This window comes from Buteo buteo, chromosome 21 (assembly GCF_964188355.1).
Source record: "Buteo buteo chromosome 21, bButBut1.hap1.1, whole genome shotgun sequence".
NCBI classification, from domain to species: Eukaryota; Metazoa; Chordata; class Aves; order Accipitriformes; family Accipitridae; genus Buteo; species Buteo buteo.
The window spans coordinates 4,700,370-4,728,174 of record NC_134191.1 but is presented as its reverse complement, the minus strand read 5'-3'; the positions used below and the strand labels follow the sequence as shown (position 1 = coordinate 4,728,174).

At 39.3% G+C, this 27,805-nt stretch overlaps 1 protein-coding gene across 2 annotated transcripts in view; it reads right to left on the bottom strand.

The window, feature by feature from the left end:
• The window catches only part of PDZRN3 (PDZ domain containing ring finger 3), a 148,734-nt gene that overhangs the window by 56,188 nt on the left and 64,741 nt on the right, over nucleotides 1-27,805 (bottom strand). The window contains exon 1 of one of the 2 annotated variants that reach the window (XM_075053571.1): nucleotides 22,180-22,419. The exons of the other annotated variant lie outside the window; for it this stretch is intronic. Within the exon in view, the coding sequence (XP_074909672.1) occupies nucleotides 22,180-22,185 (6 nt within the window). The 5' untranslated portion in view covers nucleotides 22,186-22,419. Of the gene's footprint in view, nucleotides 1-22,179; nucleotides 22,420-27,805 lie in introns of those variants that run through there. 2 annotated transcript variants of the gene reach the window in all.

The window sequence follows — 27,805 nt, the reverse complement described above, 5'->3', positions numbered from 1 at the left end:
AGCCTGAGGGCTAGAGATGAATAACAGGTCACCCCCTACATCCTCCTCCAAAATAGAAGAAATGCTTCCTTTACAGCCAGCCTAAATCCCGCGTTCTCCTTATGGGCTCCACCCTTTGCCTGAAGTTCAATGAATTTCTAGTTCCACCTGCTCCTTCAGACATCCAGGAAGTCCTCTTGTTTTCCTCTTTCTGGACCAAAACATTGAACATTTTATGAAAGGTAATTGTAAAAATAATTTTGAAAACCCTGTAAATTTTTTTCAAATATTTTCTACCATCTTTGTTCAAAGCCTGACCTTCCCACAATCATCCAAACTGGGCAAACCATTCTGTGTACAAGATACCTATTTTGAAAGCATCACTACTGTTACTGCTAAATGAAATCACACCACTCCTTTAAAAATTACACTGGCTAGCTATTACGTACACACATTTGGTCTGTGGATCACTACAGCTTACTACTTGTTTATAAAGTGGTAAAATGGAAAATTATTTTGAGCTCATGTAGACAGAAAGATGAGTCCAAGGGTGCATTCAGGTGGTGTGAAACCAGCTTGTGGGTACTACCCTGTTTCACACCATCATCAGGACCACTTGAGAGCCGAGAGGACTTTCCAGGTAGCTATTACTCGTATTTGCTTTTCCCTCCTTAGACTTACACCAAGCTTAGCTTATCTGGTATTGGAGAATGTGGTCCAGAAAGTTCCAAACACAGAACTTCAATCTCTAGTGGTAAAGTGTAAATAACCTCTACATGTAGGTTCCAAAAATAAAGTAGCCTTTTCTTTCATTTCTTACTAGCATCTTGTCTAGGTGGTGACAGAGAACCAAGCAATGAACCTGATCCTGAATGACTAATAAAGTAAAAACAAAAACAGAAATAAAAAGATTAGCAAATAGTATTTATCAAATAGTATTCAGCTATTTAGAAAGTGTTATGCAATACAGGGAGGTTTTCCAACACATCAACCAGTATTATTACAATGAAAAATAATTTATATCACAACTCTTCTGTTAAAACTGGAACGTAAGTTTAAGTCACCACATACCATAACATATAATAAATAATAAATCAAATGTTATTGACAGTGGTAAATATAGTCCTTTGCTTCTTTTTCAGAAATGAATCAAAAAAAAGATGGCTACATTAAAATGGCTCAGGCCTATAATTTTCTTCCAGTCCCAAGCACATAGCAAATGCCATTATTATGTTCAAAGCTGTGTTTCTTTAAAGCTCAGAAAACAGTCCATTAAGCAAAAGTAATCAGCATGGGGTATAACCATCCAAGGTCCTTTTTTCTTCTTTCTTTAAAGATATTTTTTCTTAAGTGAATGGAAAGGGCAAAAAACCCCAAAGATGAATCTTCAGGTATAAAGGTAGCAAGCTGTGAAATGAGCTATAACATAAACAAGATGGTTCTTAATCCTCTAAAGTTACAGCACACATGCCTACTGTTCCAGAAGGATAAATGAAGATGTACATGTACGGCTTGAATTCAAAGTTTAGCATTATTAAACCAAAGACCATAAGGTTAAAAATCACTGTTATGAACTGATTAATTGATTTATACTTGTACACCACTTGATTATAGTTCTTGCTTGTTTACTTGCATCAAACCTTGCACATGTACATGCTCAACTCCATGCAAATATATGCAATTAGAGTCTTCACCATCAGGAGGGGGCTGCTTTATGTGAGCTGTTAATGCTTTGCCACAAAGGAAATAAGTAATTTCTTTTTAAAGTGAAAGCATCCACTTCAAACTTTACTGCTACTGGTCACTATAAGGTTATTTTCTGTCCTCCTTATCCCATCCCATAAAAACCACCTTTAGTATGAAGATAAATAATACAAAGAATGGGTAGAATGCAAAGCTGAAGAAGGCAGAAATATTAACCTGAATCCTCAAGGAGGTATCCAGTGTTCCCAGGGAATGCTGTCCTACCAACAGCCTTGTCATTACACACACCTTTGCTGCTCCAGAGGCAAGCTGTAGCACACCTAACAGCAAGCTGGTGTCCACATAAAACCAGATCTGGAATAATGGCACCATTATACAAAACCCAATAATTCAAATCAAGGTACTGTAATTAAAGTGTAATGTGACAGTTACCTCTAGCTCCCCAGAATTTTAACAGTTAATATTAAAATATTTTACTGTAATGTTTTAAATAGATTTAATCTAATAATATATTATATGTCCTAAAACTTAGATGCTAATACAGCAGACCGCAAAGTGAAATATTTGTCTCATTGAAATCAACTTAACTATTTACATTAACTCTTGTGTCTACTGAATTAGCCCTAAATCAGCTTGTTTCATTAACTGACAGATATATTATTACAATAAAATGTTTGGACCCTAGAATATTTTCAAAGTATGTTTAAAAAAAACATAGCCTATTTAGAAAGTTTGAAGTGAAGTTTGGTATAAATTGTTACTAAGTGTATTGCAGTCATTAACATGAAATACAAACAACACTTTTCCCATACAGAGGAGTATGTGTACCACATATCACTTAGTGCACAAAAGGGCTGTTATTAAACTTCCACAAATATGATTTTGGCAAGTTCTGCTCCTCTTACAAGCAAGTTCTGCTAATCAGTTGTGAAGTCTCACATGTTAAATATAACAGTATTAAAACCATGGATTGATTGTGGGCTGGGAACTGGAAAAGGTGTTTTATCTCAAGGCTACTGGTTTGATTTATCCCAGGTCAGTGGTTGCTGAAATTTGTTCCAGCTGACTGAGCGTCACTGTCCTGTGGGAGGAGGCTGGGTGGGCCTGGATCAGGATCTGGGGAATGTTATTAAAATCCTACAGCAATCAGCATCCTTAAAACATAGGCAGGATGCTAAAAACCAAACTATCAGCCTATTGCTCCAAAGCAACAGGTTTCCAAGTTGTAATGAAGTAACAGGGGAAGAAGTTTTTCTGTTCCTGTTTCATATTGTACCGTGTTTCTCTAAAAACAGAGCTTGTCCTTAAAAGGCAAGGAAAGCTGATGACATTGATCCAGAGAGATGAAGCACATTTCTACACCCACGTGTCTTAGAAGCCAAGTCCAAAGCTGTATGAAGTCAACAGAAGGATTTCTGTAGATTTCAGACGCCTTCACATCAGGCTCTGGGGAGCACACGTGTCCCAGGAGAACCTGAAGAAAGTATCAAAGAGTCTAGAAATTCAGACGCTTCTACTTAGTTTATGACCATACCACACTACATCAGAGATTATCTCTTTGACTGATATAAATGTAATTTGTGTAGGGCAGGGCTAACATCATCAGTGCCGCAGCCTAAGCAGACCGCTTCCCAGAGCTGGCATCTTACTTCATCAAACCCTGGCGAGGCAGATTCTGTTTTCATTATTTTTCAAAACAATATTATCTTGACCAGAAAATGTGAAATATGCCTTCATCTTTGATAGCCTAGTGAGGTGTATTTGCATTAACTCCCTAGGCTAGAATATAAATTTAGGATTCGGCTGGTGGTCTGAACTAATTCCCACTTCACTGCCTATGGTCCTCAGGTTTGGAATATCGGTGATGCAAACAAGTATTTCTAGGTTCATTATCTAAGGTTGATCCTGTATTCCATTTATATGGGCTGTATAAATGAACTATTTATGCTATATACCCGTGCTGCAGGAAGAATGGACTCTGTATCTAAATTTCTGCATCTTTATTTTGGCCAAAATATTTGCAAGGTGTTATAAATCCCACAATATCATGGCATCTACTCAATAATTCAGGCATTGAAAACAACCAGTGAGAAGCAGACAGCTACTTTTAAATGAAGATTGCAAAGGCACTACAACCAAGACTAAAGAATTAATAGTTGAGACTAGTCCCAAAGCCTGTAATCAAAGCCTGTAATCACATGCATTATTTAATCTCTCTGACTGGAAGGTGCTGTAACACTGAGTCATGTCTACTCGGACTTTTAGTTCAGTCTCAAGATGCCTGAAGCTTGGACAGACAGCTGAGCTTGGTTATCGGTGACAATGACTGGGCAACTTTTCAAATGTTTAACTTTGTTAAGCTTTGTTTAGCTTTTGCAGACAGTTTTAAGACTTGCTACTGACGTACATCCCACTAAGCTTTGCACTAAGTTAACTGCAGAGTAATTGACAGCAGATGTAGGGCAGTACTGCAACAAGCATGATGATTGTCGTGTTATCAGTTCACACGACAGCAGATGATCCTTCCTGTCTTCTTGGAAGAAAGACTCTTTGAAATCATTACTAAACCAGCAACGTATCCCTCATGGTATGGCTACAATGATCAACTGCCGTAGGGTGAGGTACACAATCTTTGGGGTACTGGGAACAGTTAGGTCTCAAACATAGCAAAGATGTTTGAGTTCAGCTCTCTACACATCCCCGTGGTAGTTCTTCTATTTTTGTTTATTTACAGGGGAATAAAGAGTATAATGTGGAACAGTAAAGCTAATCTAAAACATTTCAGCTAGATGTGTTTTAGTTGGCAGGATAATAATAACTTAGTAATAACCTCACAACAGCGTTGGGTGTATCAGAGAACGAATGCAGCCTGCACTCATAAATGTCCAAGTGTTTATGGAGGAGGATAAATTTATTCCCAGAGTTCACCAGCTGCTACTGAGCAAGTTATCACTATTCTGTTTCAGATTTTCTATAGGTGTTGCTGGGGAGCTGTGGCTAGGCAGACAGTTAAATCATCTGGGCATATCAGAGAGCTGGGAGTAAGACGCTATGTATTGGTTGCAAAGAACTATCAAATTGACAGCCGTCTGACTACCTGACGCTGTTTTTATTTTGTGTAAAATGTACACACCTACTTGCGTCAGTCTGGCGTTCGGAAGACGTTAGCACAGATATTCTGATTATGTTTGAATTCCAAAGGCAATGCAGCTAAGGGATACCTGTAATCAAATGTAACCTGAGAAAGCGGTACTGCGGTGCGCCTTCTCTCTACTGTTGTTATTCTCTAACTTTATTGGCAGGAATGTTTGAAGATACAGCAGGTGGTAGATTAAGCATCACCAAAGAGACACGTTGCTATGGGATATCCCAATCGCTTCAACAGTAAGATTAACAAACTGATAAAAACAGGGGATAACTAATCACTTCTCCTTGAGTTTCAGTCTCTCATGTTTCTCCTTCTTTCTGAACTCTTAAGCTTGGGTCTCCAAAGAGATAAATGAGAAAAAGACATCAATTTAGATGTCCATTTGAGTTGGCACATCCATCTCATTAATTTGCTAGAGCCTATATACTGATTGTTCTTGAAGAACATACAGCTCAAATGTACCTGCCACCTTACTCTTTTTAATGCATGTTTAAAGTTCTGAGGACTTCATCTAAAGTTGTGATTAAATGAAGAAAAGCCTAGTGTAACCAGGTGAACTTTTTCTTAAGAGCAATTTTAGTTTCAAATGTAATTTTTGTATTGGTGTCTTTGTTTGGCATTCTCAAACAAACTTAAATATCTGAAGCTGATTTACAAACCTATGAAAAATGAGGTTACCGTTTAGGTACCAAACCAGCCATACTTGTATGGGTGCAAATGATCCCACTCTAACACAATAATCAAATGAGTTTCTCATAAACTCTTCTGTAATCCAATAAAGTAACAGCCTTTTTTTTAAAACCTTTATCAATCTCAATCTGTAATATTTACATACATATCACAGATAGGGGATGAAAGGGAACTGGAATAACTGACAAGCAAACTGAGATAAATGAGAAATAACCCATCATTATGGCAAAAAAGCAAAAGGCAGCATTATGTAGAAACTTTATCAAGTAATTAATGATCTATCTGGGAATAATTACATGTGACTCACTGCTCCCATTTTCTTAAATGAATTTAAAAGCTATTAAATATCCCCTTAACAATAAACAGCATGCGAGATACTGCTTTGCCGCTTTTGTCCACAAAATTTTATCTTAAACAGTGAATATGGATAGTCTTGAGGAAAAGCGGATGAGCGGATACAGCTGCCAGGTAGTGAAGGATGTGCATGCTTGTAAGCAAAAGGCTGAGATAATGGATAAGAAGATACAGAGCCTTGCATATCAACACTGTTGTTATTACCTACATTGTATGGATCTAGCTAGCAGACTATGTCTTTTTATGGCCAGTGCAATATGGGTAAGGCGGTTGGAGTGAATGCCTATCACAAACAGTCTGTAATTAGCATTCCTGACGTGCAAACAGAGGATGACGTGAGAGTTCCACCATGTGCATGGGTCTGAATGAGCAGAATGGTCTAAGGGGCATTTAACTGAAGAAGATGCTCTACACACAAGCAGTGCTTGCTCCCCTAAGAGTTTCAGTGCAACACCCACGGCATTACACTACCTTTTCTTGTTAAAAAATATATACAAATGATGATGAGTGTAACCATGAGAGATATCCAAGAGGACCTAGACTAGGAAGAATCTGACCCAGCGAGAGTCACAAGTTCAGCAGGACAGATAGAAAATGCATTTTTCATTCCCTTTTCCTATGGAAAAGGATAAGGATTACTCTAGTTTGTGAATAAGGGTAGATTTGAGGAGAGTACTGCATGTAGGTTTCTTACTGAGTACCCTAAAGACTAGATTATTATGAAAGCATTAGTTGCATTATTTAAAAAATAAACCAATTAATCTACTTTTTTTTTAAAAGCACCCAATGCTATCAGTAGGGATAGGGATGGAATGAGGCTACCTAACAGACTGAACTGCTCAGGTCAGGCGACTCAAGCACGGAATGTTTTGCTTTTGCAACTTGGCTTAGGTAGAAGGAAACTGCTGAATTGCTTGGGGCAGTGATGGCCATGTGCAAAAAGAGAATTTAAAGTCCTGGGGGTTTTTAAATTGAACTAAATAAATTAACCATTTCCATTTGACCAAATTAATGCTTCTGTACCAAGCCCTGTATCAGTTTTACTTCTTCATCATGTTTTAGGATGAGATTATTCTGCCTTTATTTTAAGATTCCATCCTATTTATCTGCCTAGACTGTAATCTTTCTGGGCAAAGTCTGGTTCTTATTCTGTGTTTGTAAAGGTATGCATGATAAGTCTGCGTTTCAGCTGCATGCTCTAATCATCCATAAAGAATGTAGCAGTCCAAAAGCAAAGAGCACACAAATACAAGTGTCATCCTTATGGAGCAAAACTAACTCTTACAGTACACAGCTGTTTCACTTAATGGCTACAGCTGTTTTTTTCTAAAGCTAAAATTTGCTTAAAATTGTACAGAAATTTCACTTATTATTTTAATGCAATTCACATACAAGCTAAACATCCCACAAAAACCAGCTCCCTCAAAACATGAGCAACCTTTAAATACTCTGTTTCAAAAGACACAGCCTTTGCTATTAAATTCTTTTTTTTCACCGAAAATACTATATTATGCAAACATGATAAGTATATGAGATGGGTTTTCTGTCATTATTGGTGTTCTGTATGAGCACTAATGACCTTGCATAAAGCAGACATAAATTATATTCACATATCATCCCTCGAGTAGCTTTATGAAAATGCATGTAGTGATTGTGTACTTAGCTCTTCAATTAAATGCCAGAGAAAAAGTGACTTTGGTAAGGTTTTGCCACTTGATTTCATGGGATGATCCCATTCCCAAAAGTGATAGTAACCTACTTTTATGCTAAAGGGCAGTGATTTGAAGGAGCATATTAAAAATCTATAGCTGTTGCATTTAGCATTTAATTTCAACTCAGTTAAATTGCAATTTGTTTGGGAAGACATTTATTTTAAATATCCAAATGAGAGCATTCAAAGACAATTTTTTCATCAGAAAGGAAGAAAAATGAATACTCGTCATGCAAAATTTTACATTCTCCTGTATGAAACCATAGGCCACCTTCATGCTTGACTTTTCACAGCACACATGATGTGTATGAGGTATGCAGAAAATACATGCTTAAAAACAGGAGTTAGTTTGATCCTGACAAACTGAAAGAAGCGTAATGCACATAGACCTACTCAGTTTTGTAATTATTCCCAGGCCAATGTATATAATGAGGAAAAGAAAGTTTTACATAGTTAGGTATTTGGTATTCTACAAAGTAAAATAGATGTATCTGTAAACATATCTGTTGTGAACAGATCAGCTTTAATTGTAGCTTTTGGATCCAGATCTGATTTTCTGAAGCTAGGGCGTTCACAGCTGCAGTGCTGGTTTTGACCATTTGCTAACCTTTCACTTGAGTCGCTTGCTTTAGAAAGTGGCTTAAATAGCCCACCTGATCTTTCTCCAATAAGCCTTCTGGAACTAACGTGCTGTGTTTAAAGTATTCTCAATCAATTAAACAGAAATGGGACACAATGGAGGAACATGTGTGCAGTCCTGTTTGTGAAACTTCAGATTCCCCAGATGCTACTGGCTTAATTTATCCCACCTTCAGCATTTTTTCTCAAAAAAATACAGATATTCTACATTGGGTGATAAATATGCAAAAACTTGATATATACTACTTTAACTGTTTCATATCCCAGGACCAATAAGAGCATAAGAAGCATAAAAAAAATAGTTGCATTAAACTTTTTTGCACAATTGGCAACATAGTCTGGTATGTCCTCACAGGAGAGTTAGTTTTCATTGAAGAACTCTTGTGTTTGCTTAGTTTAAAGGAGAGCAGTCCTCCTATGGACATAACACCTGAGCTGAAGAAAAGGATTGTGCAAGCAGCTTGTGAGCTTCACTAGCTCAAGCTGCTGCTTATGACAACATGCAATTAAAAACAATGCGACGCCTGGACTGGGAATTAGTGTATGGATGAACTTGAGACAGGGCAGCGCTTCATTTAAATGTCAGGTAATATTGAGCAGCCGAGCTCCAAAAGACACGCCACGTGGGCTTAGGAGCAACGCACCTAACCCAGCCAACCTCGGCCAAGTCTTCCAGCTTCAACTTGAACGCAATTACCCAGCTGATACAATAGATCACTCTGTTTCCAGTGCCAGTTTTCGCTAGCCAAGACACGCATGTTGAATTGCATCATAAGTAAAATAAAACGGATTATTTGATTTTATTTCTGTTTCTCCTGAATTCACAGCTTAGCAATTGTATAGTGCAATGAACGGGCACCTCCTAAATGTGTGTGTCCTTTTCTGTACGTAAGAAAGAAAATTACAAGCTTGGAACAGTGTCACCTTTTCTGCTTTTCCAGCATATAGGGAAAATACGGCTAATTGTTATCTTTGGCCTCTGTATGACTATATGAAGGCGACGCATATAAAATATGTGTTGACAGAAAGCTGAAGTGCCCTGCTCTTTTCTTTTTGATCATCTCAACTTTAAATAGCTTTGACTCTATGTATTTCTTCCTTTCCATTTAATTTGCAGGCTGAAGAAGTGAAAACAACTGTTTCCAGAGATAAAACCAAGGAATTAAAATTATATTGTCCTTTAGTTCCTTGCTCCTATGCTGGTAAATTAATTCATAAATGGGAATATTAATACTTATGATGAAAATACATCCTATAATTGCCCTGCTTAATAGATAAAGGCCCAAGAGAAAGACAAAGCAAAAAAATGAATTAAAGAATATTAGTGTTTTCATTTTGGGCATGAAGTTTTGAGTTGCAAATGAAGATAAGAAAATGATCCATATTTCCTGTTTATGTTACCAAGATTCTCATTAAGGTGTCTCCTCTTTGACCCATGTTGTTATGAGAAAGAAACTAAGGCAAGTAAGCTTATACTAATGAGAGGCAAGAGTATCCTTGCTTTTTCACAATTAGAATAAATGTATTGGGGAACCAGATGGGACCTTTAAAATCTTCCACAATTATATGCCTGCCACAGAGATAATGGCAAAGACCCCACAATGGCTATTTTAAAGCAACACTTAAATGAACAGATTAGCAGACTTTTTTTTTAGATTAATTTTTCCCCCCTTGGTTGTGTTTTGATGTTTGGTGAGTTCTGGGGAAGAGAGAAGGGTGGGAAAGATGTGATTTACTGGAATGTTTTCATTTAAAATGATAGATTTCATGCAGCCTAACTAGAAACAGTTTTTTACTTGACAAAAGGAGAGCTGAATGAATTTAAAAAAAAAAGCCTATGGTGGCTTTCATGAAGAGCAACTAATTCTGTCATTTTTATCTAACTAAAACACCAGCGTCCTTGCTTCTACCACAACCTATGGCGTTGCTTCTTTGCTTATAATCCCCCCGCTTTCCTCGTGAGCCTTTCACATCTAAGGCTCTGCCACGCCAGCTACTCCGAACCGTATCATTCTTGGGTTTTAGGTCTTTCTCTGTATTGAATGTCCTTTACATGTGTGAATATGATTTTTTACGCCTGCTTCATGCTGATCAAAGAATACCCTTTTTTCTTCAGAATACACATTTCCTGAATTGGTTTATTCGTGATGTTCCCCAAAAGTCTGGGAAAGAGCAACAAAAGGAGTCAGAGTGCTTGTGCTACACCATTTTAGTTCAGTAACTCCAGAGGGACTTGTTTCTGTACATTAGACATTAGCGATCTCCGAAAATCAGACCCCTTCAAGATATCTGAAACTGGACATTACCATGTGAAAAGAGAGGTCAATCCCTACAGAGCTTGACCGAGCATCTTTTAATTGTGCAGTCCAATGTAGTTCAAACATGTATTTCCAAACCCCACACTGCCTTCCCCAAAGACCTTGCTTGTGCTTCTACTAGAGAGCCTGTGCCAGGAATAGATGGGTATTTGAGTGAGTTTGGATGATCATCAGGAGGAGAAAACTCCGTACGAGGAGTCTATCTCAATATGAGTACAACAGAAAGTAGTTAAAAGCTGCTTCAAAATTTGAAAACCAAATGTGCTTTACTTGATTTAAATCTGAAGATAATGCAGGAAGCAAATAACTAGCACCAGTCTTAAATCTCTCTGTGGTATATGGACCATGGGTTTACTTAACTGCACTGGCTGTTGAAAACAGTTGTTCAGGAAAACGTATTTTGGCACTATAAACAAAGTCCAATTATTTCATTTTACCGTGGCATTCAACAAAATTACCAATAAATAAAACAATTGGCAAGGCTTTAAGATCCACGAGAGTATCCAGCAGTGTAACAAACAAAACAATCTAGTTATGACTGTTATAAAGTGGGTAATAAACACAGTGGGCCCAATTTTCCAAACTTTACAATAATTTGAAAAGCCCTGCAGAGTGCTTGCTTTTCACTTGTTCATCTTACTCCCTTCACTGGGGCTCATAATTAATTTAAACTGTATAACTTGAGAACAGTTGTTTCATTGCATAGCCAACTTTGTAGAGTTTTTAAATTACAGAAGCACTTACTGGAAATAATTATGCAAAAGTTGAAATTGCAATTGTATCTACCTTGGTCGCTTGTACTGAATTTAACATTGCTTAAGGTACGTCTGTTCTGCACTCATGGAAGGGAGCAATTGCTCAGTGAGCTTTCTGCCAGCTCCTGTGCATCCAGGGCAGCAGACTGCTGGCTGCAACGCAAAGCACAGCCTGAGCTCGTTTACCGTGATGCTCAGTAGCATAAATTAGCCTCCAGTAAGTACCTTGTTGGCAAAGCTAGATTGCTACCTATATGGGTGTGTCTCTGTACCAACTATCTTGGGACAGTATATACTGTCCAAAAATGGCACAAGAACACGCTGCCTTTCCATGGAGTAGTACTGCTAAGGAATGATATGCCAGTAGGGCCTCTTCTCTGCCTCCCTTCCCTGTCCTGCGACATAGCGTGTGTAGGATTCACCCATAAATTGGCATGGAAATAGGTTTTTTTCCTTCCCTCATAAGATATGCTGTTTGCCTGAAACACAGTGGTTCCTGGTGGTGGTCCTGAACGTGAACAGGGGCTGTTTGCACAGAAGTCCACACCAAGTGCTCAACAAATTTAGGGCTTGTCTAAACTTCAGAAGGATGGGGTATGATTTCAAGGCAGTCAAGATGAAAAGATTACTGCCTGTCGGCTGAGCCATTTGCCCTGACCATGCGTAGGCTGTCAACCCCTCACAATTACAAGGCAAACCCTGCAACTGTGGTGGAATGGGAGCTTATAGACAAGAAGTTATTGACGCTCAGCTGATGAATGGCAACTCATTAAGCCGTGGTAATATTATTGCTAGCAATGCTCTGTCCATACAGTTAATCAATTTTCTGAGTGAATGAAACTGAATTAAGGCCGCTTTAATTCTAAATGAGAATGTCGACACAAGCATTTAGTGAAGTTTGACTAATCCATTTAAAACAAACTTAGATTTGTTTCTCTCAGTAGCCATATGTAGGTAACTCTGGGACAGGTTCAACACAGCTACTTCAGGCTTAGTCCCTGTGACAGCCCAACTTAATCCAGTCCTCACCCTATGGCGATGGAAGTCCCCCACCACAAGGCAAGGCTATAAAGCTGAGTATCTTAGCTCAGTATCTACTCGGCTGTGATTTGATACATATGACAAATACTTAGGTACTTTTGATCAAGTGGATGATGAACAGGACAAGATGAAACACTGAATGCAGACAAAGAATATAAGTAATCATTAATTAAATCAGCTTATACATTTACTCTTCATGTGTCATCAGCATCTTACCTCAAGCAGGCAGGGACAAACCAAGTTGTGAGAACAAAGCAGATTTGGTTATGAAATAGAGCTGATAAAAATACAGGAAGCAACATAGACAAAGTAAGAGTTTTTTCTATCAGTACTGCAGAAGGTACGTGAGCCATTCAGTCTTCATTCATGACCACTCAGATGTGTGCAGCTTGTCTTATTTTCAGCTGCACAGCAGTGAAAGAGTAATAGTGATACTGAGGGTGTTAACGCCCTTTGAACTACCGCTCTGCTTCAGAGTTAACATGCCATTGCAAGGAATTCTGCCATTTCTCATTTCTCTGAAAGCTTATTTCACCTTGACATCTTTTAGATACAACATCAAGCACCTACCCTTCAATTTATATTTCAAAGATTTACTTCAAATCTAAAGGGACTACAGACTTACTTTGTCTTCATGGTAAATGTTTTATTTTTTTTTAGTAATGGGCTGAATGGAACCACCATGAAAGTGAAATTAAAAAACAAAAAGGAAAGAAAAAGGTTTAATATAGACCAATAGTTGTCATGTCAAACAATCCACAGGAAACATGGGAAAAACAAAGCATTGGCACAGCGTGCCACACAGGAGAAGTATCACACTGAGCCCAGAGACTTGAGAAGACACCCTCGCCTCCTTGAAATTGATGGGAATTTTGCCACTGACTTAGTGGAGATGGGTTTACACCCACACTACCTTAAAAGTGAATGCTTAGCTGCTGAAGCACATGATGGCAACCACCCCAGAAAAACACCAGCTTGCTGAACCATGACATATGCTGACTAAATCCAAAACTTGTTCTTAGCTCAAGGACTGAGTCTTTGGCATGAATTTGTACCTGCTCGTTTTATTTGCTGCATCCTTATGCAGGGATGGCTCGCAGCTAAGTGAGAGAAATCTTCTAACAAACATGAAATGGAGATCATAGAATAGCCAGGACATTGAATAGCAACAGGACAAGAGATGACTGAAAGCAACTGCTGAAGGAAATAAACATTTATTTCCTGCACTGAAATATGCAGAACAAAATCAATTGATTAAACTTTATTTTAACCCATGAAAAGACACGTTTTTGAAATGCATCTCCTGTGTTCAAAATGTTTTGTATACAGACTCAATTATTTTTCTCCATCTAGTTCCCTTCTACAGAAGCACTTATGTCACTCCCCTGTATGTTCTGGTAGGCAGAAAAATCTGGTTAGGGATAAATACAGTTTTATTGTACTGACTGTTAAGAGCTCCTCAAAACGTGATGTGACTTGGCCACTGTCCTATGTCTCACTAATGCGTAAGTTATCCCCTCAAGTTACATAGTCATTCTGTTGGGTTAATATGGATTTATGTAACAAAAGTATCAGATTATTTTAAATACTAACCTGCCTCCAAGTAGTAATCACAGTAACAAAAGAAGCAAGCACCTGAACACAACCTGCTGTTATCTCTTACTGTTCACCCCTATGGCCCGAAATAAATCACAAGCAAAGTCCCTAATTACTTCTAAGCACTCTGCTGCTTCAACTCCTAATAAATCTTTTAACCCACTCACAAAAGACTTGGTGCACCACAGCAAACACTTCTTCATGCTTGTCTACTCAGGAATAGTTCAGTACAAAAACCCTGGAGTTTTGAAACCATTCTGAAGCCAAGTAAACAGACTTTTTGCAATCAAAGAAAGTATTGTCCTGTGTGGACTGCAACGAGTCCAGCCGTGAGCAAAGGAAAGGCTTTCCTGGGAGACGAGATGTAGTAGGTAAATCTAATAAGTGCCCTTCACTTTGTTTTCTCTAAAACAGTCTCCAAAGAATACATTTCACGCAACCTTGTCATTGCTCAATGTGAGATGGGCTAAAAGGTGAAAGTCTGGTACTTTTTCTGTCCTCGTGGGATTGCCAACCACTTACAAAGACTATTCAAATGATCTCATTAACTAACAACCCTACTTCCAAATATCCTTTCAGGTGCCCATAGAAAGACAATTTCTGTTAGGCTGGTATAATTTCCATCTGATATTTTTTTCCTTAGAAAGAATTTTGCACAGCTGGCTGAAAGGTTTTCATGCTTACCTGGGGGTAAGAATCCTGAGTACCATAAATTTGGGGCTCAGCAATGTTTTTGCTACCTATTGATGTTTGTTATGACTATTACTCACATGAGAAAAGATACCTAATTCTAGAAAATACCAGCAATTATTTGATACCATGCATGAAATAAGCTTACACCTAACCCAATATAGGCGTGAGAGATATTATGTAAGAAAAAAAATTGCTTTAAGGTGATGCATTACTTTTTGGGCTAGGTATTCCAGCACCATTCCCTTCTTGCTGTTTTGGATGCTGAAGAGCTATCCATCTCTGCACCTTTATAGCCTGAGTACATCCCTTTCCCAGGGAAGCCAATGTCATTGATTAAGAAGAGAACTGCCTAGTTAGCCACCTATCCATTCTTCGGCAGGGAGAGACTTGCCCATGTGTTATATCCTAATCTCTAGTGTTACGAACAGGTCCTGGTTTTCCTAGAATTAATGGTTACAGACATATCGATCCAGATGTGAGAAAGGTCACACTCCCAAAAGCCAGACACATAAAAGAGAAAAATGGAAATGAAACGGCTTTACTCTTCCAACTGTGTGTTATGGCTGCTAAGCTGCAAAGCATCTTTCCAAAACTGTTTGTCTGCATATAGGACTGAGATGGGGAGTTAAAATTTGCTTAGCTACAACATCCCAGTTTACAACATCCCAACTTTTACAAGCCTCACTATCCTTACAACAATACCATGTTTTAATCACAGAGAATGTCACCTTCATATTAAAATGATCCAGATAGTTTTCAGTGTATGTGATTCAGCAGAGTCCTCTGAGGCTGAAGTATGCCCATGGTATTATTCATTGTTTTATACTGAATGAAGAGAGAAACTAATTCACTGTCCTTTTGTATTGGGAATAGAATAATGCATGTGATTTTCCACTTTGAAAAGATATTTAATAATCCCATTTAATGTTGAATTAAACATTTCATTGTTTGCCACGACTAATCCACAGATTTGAAGGGAAAATTCCACTTTAAAGTGTAATGGAGCTTCCCTGTTCCTTCACTTTTGAATTAGTACTAACACAATTTTGGAAATAAGTACCAATTTGTGGAGGTATTTTGCAGCATGTGTTCTAGCACACATATTGTAAGTACAGTGAAATAGAGGGTGCTTTGGATAAGAAATGCAAATTTGGTCAGACTAGTAAAACCAGTGCAATCTTCATTTAGAGAAGCCTTCTAATTAAATGAATAAACTTATTCTGAAAGATGTTCAATGAAGGATGCAGAATAGGATTATTCTACTCCATCAAGCACTCTTTTGATGTTTAATGAAACTACAACACCAGGTAAATTATGGGTTTGTGTTCACTGCACACTTTTTAATGAGATTATAAAGAAAAATCCAATATATTACAAGTGGGTCAAATATATTTTTATATCTCTGTCTGGAGAGACAACCTCCAGAATGATTATTTAGAAGGATGCAGCTGACTACCGAGAGAACATTTAAATAAATACACTGTTATTAAAACATAGAAACCACATAGCTGTTGCTATTTACTGACACTTTCAAGCATCAGACTTCTTTTGAATCTGTCATGGCCAGTGAATATGCTCATAAAAATATGTAAATATTTATGGGTGCACAGTAATGAACTTTAATAACAAATTCTATTACAGTATTTTTAAAGAAACACAACTGCCCTAGCCATTTTTGATATTTCCATTTTATTTTTTATTTAAATAACACTGTACATATTAGTATGAAGGGGAAACAGGCACTCAGGCCTCGTGTGCCATGAAGCATGTGCCACACTGTACGGGGTTACAGTCCTGTTAACATTTCCAAGTAAATGAGGCTTATTATTCAAATACCTCAATTATATGAGCTCTTTGTCACTTTAAAGTAATTGTATATGTCATACCTATGTGTATGAAGGCGATACCGGTACAAAAGTGTTTTCTGTTTAGCTAACCCTGCTCCTGGTGACAGCAATGATCAAGCTCCGTTTGACTTCCAGAGGAACCCAATTAGGCTGAATGAAAAGTGCTGTGGAAGCTCCCACTTGGAATAAACCATGGTACCAAGCCACTGATGCACTTCGATGTCTCACTTGCTCACTAAACCAGCTCCCAAGGCTGCCCAAACCACTGGGCTTCTTCAGTCACATTTGCAATCATCGCTTCCTTCTCCTGAGCAAAAGTTACACAGGCCCTTTGTCCAAAATGGGTCAGTACCCCCCTTAGGCTTGAAACAAAAATTTCATCACCTCTAATTTTGCCATAAGGAGGAGCCTGCAGCGCTAGAACTGCGAGCCCAGTCAATGTGTGTGGGAGCAGGACCCATTTATCTGGCACTTCTGCAAGCCAGGCATTCTGTTTGCAAAACAAAGTCTTTAAATCCTGGCCAAATGGCTAAATCACTCTTCCTCCACTTGTCAATGCTTCTGGTTGTGAAAAGACAAGTAGTCTGGGGAAGGCTGGATGCATGTCTCAGCAGTCTGAATTGGACATGAACTAATTGGAAACTTCATTGGAGATGAACTAATATCACTCTCTGGCAGGCAGCGGCTTTCAATCGCTTTGCACCAGAAGTCAAAGGAAGGCCAGATTAAAAAGAACGATTTTAACACGACAGGATTCATGTTGCATTTTCTCCTGAGATGATGGGTTTTGATGGCTCCAATGCGTCACATGTTTCAGGACCTGCTGGGAGTTGTGACTGGAGACAGACAAACTGACAATCTCAGGCTCAGATTTGTGGAATTTGGGAAAACTTTCAGTTTCACTTGCCTCTAAATCCTCCAGAGCTAAAATCAAGATTTGCATGACAACCATGTGACATAAATCAAGTACATGTATTCAGCAGTTACAATTTTGATAAAAGTTTGCTTTTTTTTTTTTACTCAAGAGACTTGTAGTTGTCAATAATACTGGTTCCAATGCTAAAAGTATATATCATGCAATGCAACTTGCATCTCAGGGAAAAGATTAACACTTTTTCACTGAATCATCAGGAAAAGCATGATTACCAGGGTTGGACATAATGGGCAAGTAATTTTTTTCTAAAAAGAACAAGGTTATGCTTCAGACTCATCTACAGCCCACCCTGCTGACTCTTTCCTGCCACTGCAGGACAGCCTTCACAAGATCGGTCTTTACACTTGGCTAATGTAAAGTAGTATTATTGCACTAAGGAATGTGACATACTGCAACAATGCCAGAAGCCACAAAGTTGCAAATAATTTTAATGGAATGATGAAATGGAATACCCTTATTTTAATTCCTCATTCAGACTTGATTAAAAGTTAGTCGGAGAGTTTTTATAGGCTTTGGTTTAGGCATTAAGACCTGTGAAGTCAAGGAGATTGAGAAGGTGCTCAAGTGTTTTGTTAACAGGGCTGGATTGAAGCATGCACTTTTGTAGGTCTGCTCATGCCTTTGGCTCTCATTATCAAATCTGACAGATTTAGCTGTGGCAGTTGTTCCTACCCTGCAGCTGTCTGCTTTGTGTTGATGCCGACTGCTGCCGTTGTAGCAGGGAGTGTGTGTCTGTGCATCAGTCTAGCTTGCTCTTGTATTTCACACTCCCCTCCTCAGTGCTTTAGGCTGAAATGCCAAGGCTGTGAACGGGCGCACTCGAAGTGCTGACACATGTGCCATTCTGTCACCCTTTCTAGAGGACGCTGATGCTGGAAGGCAGAGAGGTGTTAGGTGAACAGCTGGAGGTGGTCATGTCTTAAGCCACTGCAGCTAAATCTGCCAAATCTTGTCTGTCAGAGCACACAGTTTATACCTTTAGCTTCATGTGTATAGAAGCTCAGGATTACCAAATTACTACTTTAAATACAATGCACTAGCTCGCATGAGATCAATTAAAGAAAAATGCAAGTAACAGCTGGAACATCTGAGTGCTTCAATAAAAAACACAGCGTTAACACAATTTGGAGAAAATACAGGATGGCTAAACTTTGTGCATAATTTAATAATATTCTTCTAGAGAAAAAAAAAAGATGCTATCTGTTTGCTTGATAAATGCTTCAAACTTACAGAGGTCTGATCTTCATCTGTTTTAAGTCAGAGTGACTTCACTTAAGTCAAAGGAGCCATGAAAGTGAACAGCAGATGAAGAGCTGGCCCTCATTTGCTATTCACTAATCTTCAGGGAAATCGTAAGATTATGGACAGAATACTTTCTTTCTCCAAGATAAGGAAATATAATATCCCTAGAGTGCCTCTTATCTGCCCTCAAATTCAATCTGGAAAGTCCTTCCTCTTTTCTAAGCTTTTTGTAGAATTTCTCTTCTATAGATGTAGCCTTTCCAAGTTTACTGGCGTTTTTAATGTGTTAAAGCTGTTGTTCCTTTTTTGGCCACAGCTCCCTCTCTTTCTAATTCCTCTCAAAAATTTGAAACCTGCTCTTTTCCTGCTCCTTTCACTGTTCAGAGAAGTTTCTTCCCCTCTTTTCTTTTGTGAACGGAAATACTTGCTCTAGTTACAATTCCCCTTGAGTCTCTCCATTGTGTTCCAGCTTTTGACCTTCTCAGTGCAATGTGTACGTGTTTGTGTCCATGCGTGGGACAGAGCAAACCAATGTGTATGAGTTGAGATCTCAACATTGTTTGCTCATGGTAATACTCATCACCATCGCACCTAATACTTATTATGAAAGTAAACTGGATTACAGATAAACTCAGACGCAGGAACTGAACTACATGTTCTTCCAATGTTTACAGTACTGTAGTGCCATCTAGTGAAATATCTACAGTAAATATTCTAGTATGTAAGTAAAGTCCATTTTTGCATTAATAAACCAAATTTATTTCTAAATATAATAGTGAGTATATATACTGCTGTTCTCTATGAGTGGGCAAAATTCCATACAAACAGTGATCAGACAAAATAAAATTTTTAACTAATGTAGGTTCTTAAAAGTGCCCCAAAGCATTGCGTTTCCAAGGTACTTGGGTTGCACGTGATTTAAAATTCCATTGCACGTATATAAAACTTGATTCTTAAATCTCTGATAAAGTCATTCCAAGTAGAAACAAAGGAGCTTTAGTTAACGGTACCCAGTTTGTAGACTAAACATGTAACTTGTCTAATCGGTCTCACAAAGCTGTTTACGCTATTTGCCACGTTTGCTAAGGAATGTAAGGGCCTGTTATTTACCTATTTTCTTGAAATGTTAAATCCTGCACAGCTTCTTATTTGTAGCAGATGCTCAAAACCGCCTAGAAAAGCAGCTCGAGAGCCAATGGCTTCAAATGGGAAATGTCCCATTTAACCCTTCCCCATCCCTCCAGGTAGGGTACAGTATTTCTTTCTTCCGGGCTTCACCTCCTTCACGTGAATGGCACTTCGAGGCAGGGCTTTGCACAGCACGGCCAACAGACTCGGTGGTGCCCAGGACCGTGTCCAGCCCAGCCCACGCAGGACCCCAGGACATGCGTCTGGGTCAGGGCCTGGGCACAAGGGTGAAGAGCTTTTGACGTTACGCTGCAGGCACTGAGCACCCCTCGCACCAGGGCTGCTCCGTGTCCAGCTCCCTCCTAGCCGGACCTTCTCCCCCATCATGGTACCACGCGCCCGCGGGCATCGCGGTCAGTAGATGACAGACTTGGCACACGAGCTGCCATTGCCGCGCAGGAGATCGGAGCAGGACAAGGCGTAGTGCGCGAGGGGTGGGCGCCCCAGTGGGGATGTTGCGTGAGTCTTGGGAATAATCTCCCAGTCTGGATAAATTTGCCTGTAAGTGACATTGCTATCCATTATTTGGTTGAAGAGAAATCAAAAAAAATTGTCCGCCTGGTCCCGTTTGAGTACGGATATCATTAGTACATCTCAAGTACAAATAGTTTATGCCAGTGAAATCATACAAGCATTGTTTTTAAAACTCTATCATCGTGTCATCTTAGTCTACCTTAAAACTCCTGTAGAAAATATCACGCGATCAAAAGTGCTTTCTTTTGTCTTAACTTATCTGTTTCCATCTCACCTCTACTATTACTGCTTTTTATGATACTGTAAAATAGTCAACCTGGGCTTACAAACCAGCTATACTGTGTGATGGGCTGTCACAGATGGAGACAGCCACTGCCCAAAGGATTGCAAACCAAGGACTAGATCCAAAATCAGTTAATGAATATCTTTTCACTGATCTCAGTGAGGTCTGGAGCAGGCCTAACAGCAAAGATGTTGTCTATTAAGTTGAATTTTCTTTTGGATGACATTTTGGAACTGTTAGCATAGTTCACATTTCAGTTTCCATTGTCTGCAACCATATGAACTTAATATTTTACAACAGCTTTACGTACAGATTGGAAATCTGATTTCAGTTACTCCTACTGCTGCTTTATTTCATTTAAGGAAATTGGTATTAAATTGTTGGATATATTTACGTGTCCACATTTGTTATTACTTTAGCCTGTCTGAAGTACCGTGCAACCTACAATACTTCATTCTCACCATTAATTAAAACTCTTACAAGGTTAACACACCCAGGAAGGAGGATTGGGGAGCAAGCATTGTGTAACAGATGAACTCATATAAAATCTAAATGTGATTTAATTAGTTGATAATGGATCATTAATTACAAGGCTAGTGAAATGAAACACATTGTTGTGGGAACACATAATGGAACTATTGAGAAAGAATAGATTTGTTTTTACTAAGTACTTGTCTGCTAAGAAAACCACCTGTGCAAATAACTGGCTCAAATCAGATGACAAGCAGATTTTTTATTGCACAAGAAAGAGTTCGGTTTCCATGACAACGCACCTAGGTCAAAACAGCAAATTGCATATTTTTCTGCAATAAACATTTCATTTACTCTAACAGGTTTAACATCCAGGTTTATAATGTGTCTAAAATATATTTATTAGCTAGCAATTATTTAATACAGCAGCTTCTGCCCAGAAATTGCTGTCCAGTGACTAGGGATTCAGCTAGAAGTATATGGGATCTATCCTAAGCCTTTTGGCATTTTAAACAAATGCTGTAATGCTGTTTGGCTCACAGTAACCTACTGTGAGCTCTGGGGAGAACTAAGCAAACAGTTTAAATGTTATACAAAAGTTTTTATTTAATTGAATTCAAGCATTTATAAAATTATATTAAATTAGGTCATATTCATAGGTTATCCAGTATTTAACATTTTCACCAGTAATTGCCTGTACATCTAATTTAAAATTTAATGACATTACTTAAGAAAAAGGTTTTCTTGATCTGAGGGCAAATATGCTTTATTTATAGGCCTTTTCTCAGACCGAGAATGGAAAGTACAAATGTGTTACTCATTAAGCCTCACGTTGTTACGTGGTTGGATGACTGAATCACTGCTTCCCCAGGGTGCCTACACCAAAAAGCGCTGGAGTCAGCGAAAATAGAAAAATAGGTGTTCTCATTTCCAGTGTTCCGAATCAGAAAAACAATTAGTAAATCTCTGAAATAATGAGGGGTTTTATTCACCAGAGCTGCCTGGAAGTGGCTCTGAACTCCAGCTCTGACCACTTGCCCGAGACCTGATGGAATTACGTCTCGGCCGCAGAAACAACCGAGCGGTCAGACCGCAGCCCCGCCGCGTGGTACCTCCATAGCGGGATGCTGATCCAAGCCCAAGATGGTCAACTTTGCGTTGACTTGGCAAGACCTTGATTGATGCGCCACTGTCTCCCTGCCTTCTGGGCTGGTTTCTTTTGATTCTGGCCAACTCTGTGCAAGCGGTGAGTTTGCGAGGGCTCGCAGCCACGGCTGTTTCTTGGAGGACTCGCCTGGCACCTCCTTACTGCTCCCGAACAGGCACGGCAGCCCTGCCTCTGAGCAGAGCACAGCACAGGAAAGCACTTGGCGCAAAAGCCAAGGGACGCGCCACGTGCTGGAGCATATATTTGCATTAGGTGTGACATTTTGCCTTATAAGCACTAGTACATAAAATACTCCCCTTCTCCTGGAAAAGCTCTGCTTCCCGCAGGGAGGAGGAGCCTCCTCAGCGTCCAACAAATGTTTCCAGGTCCCTTTTAGCCTGACTTTGCGGGGAAAGGCAGCTTGTCCGAATGTGCTCTCTCCAGTCTCCTCCCAGTAACTTTTGAACTTCTTGGCTAGTTTTTTGCCAACCTTGACAGATGGTGGGAAGCCTAGAAGGTACCCAGCTGTCGTGAAAGCTGGCAGGGGCAGGGGTGGGCAGGAGCCAGGTGGCTGAGGAGCACACGTGCTACTCTGGGCAAGCCACAGCGCACTTGAGTATTGCTCGGTGGGTGGGTTGCAAGGACACAAAGGAAAGCTGAGGCTCGTGTGGGAGAGGGAAACAAAGGATTTTGCAAAATCCTTTGGGAAAAAGGGCTTAATTTATAGCAAAAAGGTTTGATAGGCTTTTCTGGCCACAGAACAACTTTTTTTCTTTAATGTCCTCAGCCCAGGCTACATGGTAGAACACACCTAGTTCTACCTAGTGTGCTCATAGTGACATTATTGGCATCCATAATCAGACACCACATTTAGAAAACAGTATTTCTTTGACAAAGATTTTCTTTCCATGTTTCAGTCTGAGCCGTGTTCAACAAAGGGGTAAGACAGAGAGAGGTGCTGCAGTTCCAGCCTTGGTCTGGAGCTCTGAAGAGCATCTGTAGTGTACACACGCCAGGGCCAGCTGATTTCTAGTTGCAGTTCTTTGTGTAAAATGACACACTGGACCTTTTCCTACATTATACAAGCTGGATCTAGGGATGAGTTAGCACAAAGGAGAATTCACGCAGCAGCAGCAGGCGGGACAGCAGGGACTGGACTATAGCCACAGTTCTGGAGTGGCTGGGCTGGGCTGGAACAGTATGAAGATGCTTAACGGTATTTTATGGTCACTTTGGAAAATGAAGTGTAATAATCACATTCAAATCTGTAATTCAAAGGTAGATTGTTGTGTTGTAAGTGAAAATAGGTAGCTGTATCAAACACCTTTTAATGCATATATTTTTTTGAAAAGAATCTCTGAAGATAGCCTGTGTAAGCTCTGTTCCTTTTTCCTAAACTTTCAGCTAAAAGACAGTTAGAAAGATTCTATCTTGTTTCAGTAACAGTACATAAATACAAGTCACACCCTACTGAGACTTCTCTAGGACAAAAACTGACTATAAAGTTCTCGATAAAAGGAGGAGTATGCTTTACATAATTCTGCTCCCTATATCCACTATTGCCAAGTGAAGAAAGGATAACAAATTAAAGCTTATAAGGTGAGACTGAAAAAGTAGTGAGAGGTAGGTGAGGGCTGGTGGAAGTTAGCAAAACTCTAGCACGTTCAAACTTCAGACATGTTGCTTCCCATCCTCAGAGCACATCTTTTAATTTGAACATCCCTTGCACACAATGAATGGCAGTAAGTGTGGAAGGAATTCACAGGATTAGCTATGCCCTACCCTTTCCTCTGGTCCCACCTATTTAAACGTTGCACAAACCAATGCAGAAAGCATATTCTGTTTCTTCACCCTCTTGTCTTTGATTAATATCTATAGCCAATGTGTTAATTACCATTCAAAATAAAGGTCAAATTCTGTGAGCACTGACATGCAAATAATCAGAAGAACCAAAACATTTATACATATATAGGCTTCCAGGACTGGACACCAACTCTTATAATAGTTGACTTGACACATTAAGGGTCCCTTTATTTAGTTTTGGGTTTAGTTGTTTAGTTTTCAGCCAGGTCTGAGCAGAAGCAGTGACACCCGGGCCTGTCACTCTCCCCATGCAGAGACCAGGCAGGCACTAGATGGCTCTCGAGCAACGGGCTTGGTTTTTTTCAGAAATTGAGCTTTCTAATAGTATCTTCACTTCCTGGCTTAGAACTTTGTCCAAAATTTCTGTTCCCTCCTACTCATACAGTGTTTTTAACAATTCAGCTTTACCTTCACAGGCACCATGTCGTTTGCTGTTTCTTGAAGCAGACAGGAGAAAATAGGGCTCTGCTGTGCTCTTGGCATAGGGCTTAAGAGAACTGGCTGAACAGCCAGAGATGCTGTCACAAGACATAGCTGTGGAAGAAGGATGTATTTCCTGACTTCCACCAAAGCATTCATGAAGACTTGCAGAACTGAGTTAGCTTAGCTGGGAGCCAGCTTAATTGGCACTAATTGGTTTCCCTTGGCTGGTCATATCTCTTTGGAAGTGAGTTTCATGTTACTTTTCAAGAAGAGCTTATATCTGGTCCTTCTGAGAAAGTGACAACAATCTTTCTGTTTCAGAAGGCAAACAGCTACCATCAAGCTTAGATTTTCAAAAGAAGTGAACTTTGTAAGCAACTGAATGCTTTTACTATCTTCTCCCTGTTGTGATGGCGTGATCACACAAAAGTACAACTGTTGACATCAGCACAGCCCTGAGTTCCTCAGATTGAGAGATTTAGTAGCCTATCTCCAGTAAACAGAAATAAACAGAAACTGATTTCCTCTCTCTGAAAACAGATAGATGAGTATACTTTCTAAACACGGCACGCACTTACAATCCTAAGGTAAAGCTTTCCCTCTGAATGTGTCATAGAAAAGTAGGTCAGTTTGCCTATCATTGGCTATGTATTCAGTGGCTTGGACACATACACTAGTAATGCGGAAATGTTGGCGCAATATACTCTAGAGTTCAAGCTCTATAATGATGGGTTTCAGATGTAAGTAAAATTTTATGAAGATTACAGTCACTGAGAACACTGAAGTTTCTAGCGCATTTAATGACGGCTGTATGACAATGGTTGGCCTTGGGAACTTTTCTGCTCCTGCGGTATGGCTGCTCCTGCTGCTGAGCCACAGGACAGCATAGGTGTTATCCCAGTGCCTATTTCTCTACTCGTGCTCCCCTGTTTCTCCTGGAAGGAAAGCTGCATGTGTGGGCAGAGGGGCCCCAGGGATGGGCTGGTAGCAGGACTGCAGTGTATTGGCATGACCTGTTTTGTTCATCTCTGCCATCAGGAATTGATCTTTTGCAATTTCACAGTTCTCTGGGTAAAGAGAAGTGTGTCACTGCAATCTCCTACATGTATAATCATAACTAAAATTCTTTCTGGATATGTGGAAAGGGTCTACTTTACAGCTCAGGCAGGCTACCTTAATAGTCTTGAAACCCTTTGCTGAGATGCAACCTAGTGAACAGTTCGATGCACCCAGCTGAACTGCTCAAAAAAGAACAAAGCACCAAACTGAGAACATTACCAGCAATCATCTGTGGAATTACCATCAACATAAACGTCAGGTGGAGGCACAATGTACAAAATATCAATTTCTATCAAGTTCTTCACTCTCCTATCCCATGTTACTGAAACACTTTAGAGAACTACAGCAGAGATGTCGGAATAAAGAACAATGGCAGTTCCTTGTGCATATTAAATAGATTTTCTCAAGTCCATCCTCCACATTAGATTAGGCAATATCAGCATTTAAAAAATTTAACCATTTGCATTTTGAGGGATGAGATAGAGTAAAATGCTATTTTGCTGCACGTTAAACTCATAAATGCATTGCTCAGTAAACCTATCATGAGCTAGCGGCCTTTCCAAACTTAGACAGGAAACACCTGGACTTCTGTGGTAAAACATCACTGTGAGTGCACTGTACATTTTGGAACAGATCATTTTGAATTGTTAATAAATATTCATCTTATTGCAGTAAAACACTGTGTGTCCAGTGCTATAAACATTGGTGGAGCTAAATTAAATATGTGCAATGTTAGTCATCTCGACTTTTTTCCCTAAAATGAATACTTGACTTCCCCTCCAAGAACATCTGAAGTTTTAAAACCTTAAAACCCCAGAAGATAATTCTATCGGATATAAATTTAAATATCTCCGTTTCTGTTACATTTATTCTTTGTTAACACATTCTCCCATCTTTTCTAAATGGTTCACTATAAAGCTAACTAAAATGAAGTCTTTGTTTCCTTCCCTGCGAAAAGCCTTGCACCTTGGCAAACATAGCACTGTAGGCTCATAGAGGAATTCACTGTCGCTTCTCTAATGGTCTCAATTTGAAAAACAAATCTAGAGATGTCCCTAATTATGTGAAAGCCAAAGGGCAAAATGCAAATTATATACAAATCCTCAGGCCTCTCCTCAAGACACAGCACGAAATGTGCGTATCTGTTTTTGCTGCATTGGTATAACTTATATTTGTGATAAAGGGCTCCAGAATCATGCCCTGAATTGAGAAGAATTTCCTAATTTTAGGAATAATCATTTAATTGTTGCAAATCAGTCCTGAATTGAATGAAGACCTGAACTTTCTGCTACAGTGTGCTACCTCCTGAAAGTGCTGGTGAGGTGGCTGCAGGAGACGCAGCTGACAGAAGATCCAGTTTGGACTTGGTTCCAAATCATAACATAGATTCATTAAAGGTCATGATAAACAAATCTGGCATGCATCCTGCTGCACATGCTTACACGTAAGGTTAATCTTTTACAGATAATTTGCTTAGGTTTGGGGGCTGTTTCCATGTTTCTCTTGCCTAACTGTCTTTTTTAAAGCATGCTTGCTAATACTGTATTTCCGTGTCCTAACAGCTTGCATTGTTTAGGTTTAACATAAGCATTCACCAATTTTCTACTAAAATATATTGCCCATAGAAAATTAATATATTTTTCTGCTTTTTCTCTAAGCATTTTAATACTCAGGAAAACAAGATATCATAAATCTAAGGAAAGAAAAGCTGCTTTCAATTGAGCAGAGAAAAAATGAAAGGCAAAGTCTGTTGTGCATGTGTGTCAACAGCTTTCAGAGCTGCGATCTGAGCACAAAAAGCAATCAGAAAAATCACACTGCTCATACAAAAAAAAATTTCCCCTTGGTGAGAACTCCACAAACACTGAAGCAGCCTTAAAACTTGGCTTATTGTGCCTGTCTGTAGCTCTACAAAGACGACTACTTGTTTCTATTTTCCGAATGTGTTGAAAACTGGAACATGGCAGCTGTAATTCTGCTCTGAAGCTCCCCCAAACAAACACCAAAACAACCCTGACCACCTGTTTTGATCAGACTTCAGCTGTGGAAAATGCCTCTCCAAAGAGAAAGTGTTGGAGAATATTTATGAGAACCTAAAAGCAAGCGAGTTCTAGCTGAGATTTTTCTATATGCATAGCACTGCATTATTTCTTAAATAATTATTGCTTTGTCCCTTCTAACCCAGGGAGGTTATTTATTTTGTGCTATTGTCACTGTTGTCGAGAGGAGTATTTCCTTACGTTGAG